Below are 8,256 nucleotides of genomic sequence, written 5' to 3' on the forward strand. Positions count from 1 at the left end.
GACAGAAGGAACAGCAAATACGGTGGCAGATAAGGGCCTGACAGAGTTTGGGAACGCTGTGAAGATTCCCTGTCCTTTCCATCCCTCCACCTACGGCTGCCTAAGTTCAAAATTAGATAGACAACTAATAATTTCAAAATATGTCCAAACACTGCGCGCTCTGGGCTCCCTTCAATTCATCCCAGCCGGTCCCGGGGCCCACAAACCTGTGGGTAACCCGCGAGCCGGCGAGTAAAGCGGGAGAAACTATCACGTTTAATTCCTCTCCATGTTTCACGCTCCGGTCTCCTGCCCGGGCCCGAGGCATGCAGCCCGCAGCTCGCTCCACTTCAGGGGTCGGGCCCTGCCGACTGCAGTCAGGGCGCGGAACGAGGGGCCACTCACACACTAAAGCCCAGCTCCCCTCGGCGAAAGGCCAGCCAGGCAAGCGGAAGACGCCTTTCCCACGGACCAGAAGTCCCGCCCCCTCCGGAGGAGGACCGAGAGCTAGGCAGCCAATCCAGAGGACGGTAGTTCTCCGACTAGGGTGACTGACAAACCCGGCCTGGGCTCGCGACCGGAAGCAGCAGGGGGCGGGGCTTCAGGCCGGAAGTGCTCGCCGGCGGTGTGGATTAGAACCTTAGTTGGGGGCGGAGATGCGCCGGCCGCCGCCGGCGAGGAGTCGGGTGGAGGGTGAGCGACCCGCAGGCAGCTTGGCGCTGGGGCGCGGCGGCCGGTGCGCAGTGAGACCATGGGCCCGACCAAGCCCTGGGGGGAGTGGTTCCTGAGCCTGCGGGTGCCCCCCGCCGGCGTGTTCGGTGTGGCCTTCCTCGCCCGAGTCGCCCTGGTTTTCTACGGGCTCTTCCAGGACCGGACCCTGCTCGTGAGGTACACGGACATCGACTACCACGTTTTCACGGACGCCGCGCGTTTCGTCACGGAGGGGCGCTCCCCGTACCTGAGGGCGACCTACCGTTACACTCCCCTGCTGGGCTGGCTCCTCACTCCCAACGTCTACCTCAGCGAACTCTTCGGCAAGTTTCTCTTCATCAGCTGCGACCTCCTCACGGCTTTGGTGCTGTACCGCCTGCTGCTGCTCAAGGGGCTGGGTCGCCGCCAGGCTTGCGGTTACTGCGCGTTTTGGCTTCTCAACCCCCTCCCCATGGCGGTGTCCAGCCGAGGCAACGCGGACTCGATCGTCGCCTCGCTGGTGCTGATGGCCCTGTACCTAATAGAAAAAAGAGTGGTGGCGGGTGCCGCGGTGTTCTATGGCTTCGCCGTGCACATGAAGCTGTACCCGGTCACCTACATCCTCCCCATAGCCCTCCGCCTGCGCCCGGAACGCGCCCGGGACGGAAGCCTCCGCCCGCCCCGGCAGTCGCTCCAGGCTCGCTTTTCCGAATTCCTCAGGAGGCTCTGCAGTCGGGCTGTGCTGCTCTTCGTGGCAGTCTCTGGACTCACGTTTTTCGCCCTGAGTTTCGGCTTTTACTGTAAATATGGTTGGGAATTTTTGGAGCACACCTACCTGTATCACCTGACGAGGCGGGATATACGTCACAACTTTTCCCCCTACTTCTACATGCTGTATTTGACCGCCGAGAGCAAGTGGAGCTTTTCCCTGGGAATTGCTGCCTTCCTGCCACAGTTCATCTTGCTTTCAGCGGTGTCTTTCGCCTATTACAGAGACCTTGCCTTTTGCTGCTTTCTTCATACGGCCATTTTTGTGACCTTTAACAAAGTCTGCACGTCGCAGTACTTTCTTTGGTACCTCTGCCTACTGCCCCTTGTGATGCCACTAGTGAGGATGCCTTGGAAAAGAGCTGTAGTTCTCCTAATGCTGTGGTTTATAGGGCAGGCCTTATGGCTGGCACCTGCCTATGTTCTTGAGTTTCAAGGAAAGAACACCTTTTTGTTTATCTGGTTAGCTGGCTTGTTCTTCCTTCTTATCAACTGTTCCATCCTAATTCAAATTATTTCCCATTACAAGGAGGGACCCCTGACAGAGAGACTCAAATATGACTAATATATGCTCCAGTTCTTCTGCCACTTCCATCTATTACATTCTGATTGTCCTGAATGGACCAAAGGAGAGCTTTGGAAAAATTTTGAACACCCTAAGGCGCTCTAGTGAAAGTTCAGTTTGGAGCATAATACCTGTTCCAACCAATTAAAATGAATGTTTGCCTTATGTATAAAGGGGACTCAGTACTTGGGATCCACTGTTTAGGAAATGGAAGGGCTGATGAAAACTGTTGGATGTTAAAAAGTTTTTGTAGAAAAAGACAGGAATATAGTCAGACACAAAGGTCTAAGCCAGTATTTGTTCCAGTTATACTAGGCTACTGTCAGAAGCAGTGTTTATCTTGTGAAAACTCACAAAATGTCCCTAAAGTACAACTTTTAGATATGGTGTTAAAGTTGGCAAGTTAATTGTTTATTAACAGTGGAGGCTTAGAAGATAAAGAATCCAAAAAATTTAAATTGTAATCATGTTTCAAGTACGGGTATTTGTTTTATAACAGTTTTTCAGCACTTTGTCCCAGTGGTATTAGATTACCATTTGGTTTTATACCAAAGGGATTAAATTTAAATTCACCCATTTTTAAACTTGCATTATTACACATCTTAAAATAGCATCTTGCTTTTGATGTTTGAAGTCTGCAAACTATTAGGACATTTGAGTGTTCTCGTGTACTCCTTTGTTTTTAATTTTCTGATTGTTAAAAAATATTTGTCATCGAGAATTTAAGTTAATTAAGTGTTATCTATATTGTAAAAATGAATATTGGTAGATTTTAGATAATTAAAAAACATTGTTAGCAAAACATTTCCCAGCTTAAAGTACCCCACTTATGAAAATTCTATGATAGAAATAGAGACCTGCGTGAGACAGGCTCCTGGAAAGTATAAGAAGCATCCTAAGTATCCATTAATCTTAGACCAGGGAATTGAGGGAGAGATTATGGAAATGAGGCTTTGCAGATTCATTTTTCTTATTACTCTAATATTTCTGGGAGAAAAATGCTTTCTGAGTTTCAAGCAAGCACCCTTAAAAAATTTTTTTTAACATAGCCCATTAGGTTGGGGATTCCCTAGCACTTAACCTGTGGTAGTAATATATGAGTTTGATTTTATGATTGTGATTTTAAAAGATGAGTATTTTGCCCAGCCTGGTGTAACTCAGCGGTTGAGCATCAACCTAGGATCCAGGAGATCGCAGTTCGATTTCCAGTCGGCACATGCCCGGGTTGCGGGTTCCATCACCAAACCGGGGGCGTGCAGGAGGCAGCCGATCAATGATGACTCTCTCGTCATTGATGTTTCCATCTCTCTCTCTCCCTCTCCTGTCCTCTCTCTGAAATCAGTAAAAGATATATTTAAAAAAAAAAAAACAAACTTAAAAAAATATATATTTTAACAACTTTGTTCTTTCACAGTAAAAAAACCCTCCAGAGTAATAGTATATTTTATGTCAGGCCAGGCCTGAAAAAGCCTTTGAGAACAAGATATCTGTATGCAGTCATAAATAAGAATGCTATTACTTACTGGCAGCATTTTGATAAGTATCTTTTTGGACCTGCCATCAGAAGAAAAGGAAGAATGTGTGGCTTTGCCTAGGTTGCTGTTTTTGTGAAAATAGCAGAGACAACTGAGGACAGTGACCTTTCTTATATCTAGCCTTATATCCCACATTAGGTATTATCTTGCAGTCACTTGGTATGTGAGTGCTTACTAGTGGCCTTCCAGCCATGTCATTCTTAAGTTTTTAAAAAATATTTATTTTTATTGATTTCACAGAGGAAGGGAGGGGGAGAGAGATAGAAACATCAATGATGAGAGTCATTGATCGGCTGCCTCTTGCACAAGCCGCAGTGGGGATTGAGCCCAAAACCCAGGCATGTGCCCTTACCAGGAATTGAACCGTGAACTCCTGGTTCAGAGGTATACATTCAACTATTGAGCCACGCTGGCCGGGCTTAACTTTTTTTTCATTCTTTTGTAATAGTAATTAAAAATTTTTTTGGTAGAACTGTTCATACCTACATTGAAATTACAGGGAAGTTAACCTTGTAAGTGCATCATTTGTCTACTGTTAGACCTTTAAGATTGCTTTTAATTTTTAATATTCTAAATAAGACTTTAAACATTTTTCATGTTTTAGATCATTCCCTTAACATTCTTAGAAGTCAGTAGAATGCTGTTGGGGTCTTTGGAGGGAACGTCAATTCGAGAAATTCTCTATCAAAGAACTACAGGCATTTCTTAAAAGGTGCAAAGTATTTTGCAGCTTATATGCTGCAAAAAATTTAGTAAATTAACTCAATAAATTATTTTATTTGGTTTCTTGGTTTTTGTTTTTGTTTTCATTTTGTTTTCTGGTTTTGTAAAATCTTGGTGTCTTTTTATTTGCTTTTTTTTGGTTTTGTTTCTTTATTGGTCTTTAATCACACCTTAAAATTGTATAGCTCTTTGGCTTGTTTCCTACATAATTCTTTTTGTTTTTATACAACCCCTTAAGATCATAATTAAGCTAATATGCTTAATTATTAGCATATGAGGATTGCTTCTCAAGATAGTCTGTGTTCTAAACAGAGGGGACTACAGAACTTTTTCTGTAGTTGTCTTAATGTCTTCCAAATGTGGTCCCTAAATATACCTAGATAAATTCCTTGGTTTAGCTCCATTGGAAAGGCTAATACTACCCTATATCCCCACACAAAAGAATCTCTTAAAATCATAGATTTTAGTTACTGACTTCTCACCATCTGGCTAAATGACTATAAATGACATAACATTGTTTCACAAGTTTTGTAGGACTTGTCTTAGCTAATTGACTTTAGCTTAATATGGGATATATTGTTATTTCCCCATAAGCTCTTTCTGCATACCATCCCCACTTCAACCATCTGTATGATGAGTGAAAAGGAAAAGATGGAAAATTTCACATGGGACAGTCTAAATGTAGCCACTTTTCCCCCCTCAATACTTTATTAGGAACTATTTTAAACATTACTCATATACCTACCATCTAAGTTCAACAATTAACATTTCGTCATATTTGCTTTATTGACATATTATTTATATAATTTTTTCCTAAAAATTGTTTGCAAACATTATTCAACTGCACCACTGAATACATCAGCATTCATCTAGAAGTATTTTCTTACACATCTACAATATTATTAATATAATTTAACATCTTGTCCATTTTCAAATTTGTCCAATTTTGTGTCTAACTTTAAAGAACAGATATTCTTGGATCTCAGAGATCCCCTGAGAGAAAGCATGGTAGATAACACATAATGAAGAAGCTTGGATCTTCTTCAAACAGAAAACATAGGGTAGTAAACATCCCTAAGATGTTTTCCAGGTAAAAGTTTATATGTTTTGGCCCTGGCTGGGTTGCTCAGTTGGTTAGAGTGTTCTGTACACCGAAGGCTGCAGGTTCCATTCCCTGCCTGCGCACATACCTAGGTTGCTGGGCGTGGACGGGAGGCAATAGATCTATGTTTCTCACGTCGATGCTTCTCCCCTCTCCCCTTCTGCACTTTCTCTAAAATCAGTAAACATATCCTCAGGTGAGGATACAAAAAAAAGATACATTTTGGATTCCTAATATCCCCCTCAACCCACCCCCTCTTGATGGAGAGTGTGGCGGCTTTTTGTGATTAACTGATTTGGGGTACCTATTCCGCCATATGTCGTTTCTTGTAATTTTCACAGCAGCACCTCTGAGTTGGTATTTACTTACTCCCCATTTTATAGATGAGTAAAGAAGCTCAAAGATTAAATGACTTACTAATAAGTGACAGGGCTAGAATTTGAAGTAAGTTTTCCATGATTAAATGCCATAGTCTTCACTGCATTATGTTTTGGGTTTTCCCAGAGTGCCCAGACCGGACCCAACACATGAAGATTGCTGCAGAATAAATGGAACTCAACACTAACTCTGATAAATGTCTTGCCAATCAATTTGTCCTAACCTTTTAGGTATTTGCTGAGGGGCAGTTCTCTTGCAGTTGTGCAAAAATTTCTGTCATTCCTAAACTTTTCAATTATTCCAGACCTTTAATAACCTCCTCCCACATCCAAGCCCTCTCATCAAATTGTATAATTTCTTTGTTACTGCTGACTTCATAATGCCCTTTCCCTCTGTAGCCTGGTCTAAGAAGTTGATTTGCTGAACCACATGTTAGCCCAGCTATTTGTAAATCAAACTATGGCAATAATGTGGCCATAACTCCCAAAAGGTAAGTTCTCATTGTTAAATTTCCCCTGCTCTGCAGTGTGCGTTCGTAAGAGCTCACATTCAGATAGTGTGTGGCTTTGTGCAAGGTTCTTTTAGCTAGATAAATTTTCTACCTGAAATGGGGATGATAATATAATTCTCATAGAATTGTTTGTAAAAATTAAATGAGGTAATTTATTCAAAGTGCTTATGCTGATACGAAACAAGCTATTCCCCACTGCCTGCCCATCTTTAACATCTGTTTTCAAGTCTTTAAAAAAGGAGCTCCTTTTTGAGTCTAGACTTAAGCCTCCCCCCACCCTAATGGATAAAGGTAAAGAACCTGGATTTATACTAAATAATTGTTTTAACTACCTGTTACTGTAAACTTTTTACTTCTAATCTTGATATCTGTTCTTTGAAACGGTAGCAGTTATACGTGAAAATGTACGTATAAATTTATCAGATATCTGGCTCTGGCTTGACAATTTTGTGTTTGTGTATCCCTGCCATAAATTAACTGACTCTGATGAGTGGAGGTTTGGCACATGCCCCTAAGTCACACAGCGTTTCTTTTCTCCATTGTGTTCAGGGGTCAGTCAAGGATGGATGCTCTGTTGATAGAAGCACATGTCCTCTGCCTGGATCAGAATCATCAGAGTAGCACAAGCATTTATTCAGCACTGATCCAGGAGAATCACTCATTTAGTTAAAACAAGAATTCATATTCATTATCCTGAACAAAAACCACACTAAATGAGGATATTTCTAGCTGTTCGGGCACTTTGATAATTATGGCTGCTATATAAAATGTATTGACACTTATAGTGACTATTTAAAAATAAGAGTATGACTATTTGAAGCTCAGTGCATTTCACAAAGGGGATTTTCAACCTTTGTTGTCCATTGTTTTGGCAATTATTTATAGATCTAGACCCTGTGCCAAGTCTTGTAATAAATAACTAAGACCATGTCCATGCTCTTGAAGAATTAACACTAAAGACAGAAACATACCTTATTAATAAAATGCTAGATGAGACCCGATTCCACAACAGTAATGTGGTTTGTAAAATGGTGAAGCAGAAAATAATACTCTTACTAGTTTTCAGGTTGGAAAATGGAGGCTCAGAAACAAGTGGCTTTCCAAGGGCAAATACCTTGTTAATGGCAAGACTAGGCCTTCTAATTCTACTGTACTTTGCAATTCCTTAATTCCATATGACGACAGGTGATTACAGTGAAAAACATTTACCAAATGTCGTTTAGGAAACTACCTAGCAAAAGGCTGTATCTTCTATGTGCCAGGCACTGTCCTAGGTATTGTGGATGCAGCTGTGAGGCACACTCTTTTCATGGAGCTTACATTTTTATGGGACATGAAGGATAAGCAGATACATGGTTGTGATGATTGTCATAAAGAAAACCTAAGGCAAGCTAAGGAAGCAGAAAGTGATGGCAGGAGAGGAGTGGGTGCTGTTTTAGATATTTAGGGAAGGCATCTTATGGTGTCATTTGAGCAGAGACCTGAAATAAGTGAGGATAAGCTATTCACGCAGCTCTCTGGGGGAAGAGTGTACCTTGCTGAGTGAAAAGCAGTGCAAAGGCACCGAGAGAGGAATGAGCTTGGCGTATTTAAGATACAGCGAGAAGGTGAGTATAATGGACTGGAGTGAGCAAGGAGCAACAGAATGTAACACAGCATCCAGCGGAACCACATGAGTGCTTGTTGAAAAATACATTTACATTAGCGTTTCTACCAGCCTGTGATAACAATAACTTTGGACTCAACCTATTTTCCCCCCCTGATCTTTGAGCACAGGTTCCTTCGTAAGGAAGATGAAACATATATAAACAACTTATGTTTGAGCAGTGCTACAAAGTGCTTTCGCACCTCATTTTGAGACATGTGGAATCTTTAAAATTCTGTTTTTGTAGACGAGAACCATAAGTCTCAGAATATATGCATTTGGCCCGAGGTCAGAGTTAGTACATGAGACAGTTACAGAATCCAGATCTTCCAGAGCTAAATTTGCCACTCTGTTTCTCTG

At 42.1% G+C, this 8,256-nt stretch overlaps 1 protein-coding gene across 1 annotated transcript; it reads left to right on the forward strand.

Annotated features, from left to right (window-relative positions):
* Positions 1-582: 582 nt before the first annotated feature.
* PIGM (phosphatidylinositol glycan anchor biosynthesis class M) lies at positions 583-2,698 on the forward strand. The gene has a single exon (XM_081122296.1). The coding sequence runs from the start codon at positions 731-733 to the stop codon at positions 2,000-2,002; it is 1,272 nt and encodes a 423-aa protein (XP_080978422.1). The 5' UTR covers positions 583-730; the 3' UTR covers positions 2,003-2,698.
* The last annotated feature ends 5,558 nt before the right edge of the window (positions 2,699-8,256 follow it).

The sequence above is a fragment of the Miniopterus schreibersii genome (assembly GCF_964146895.1).
Source record: "Miniopterus schreibersii genome assembly, chromosome: 19".
NCBI lineage: Eukaryota > Metazoa > Chordata > Mammalia > Chiroptera > Miniopteridae > Miniopterus > Miniopterus schreibersii.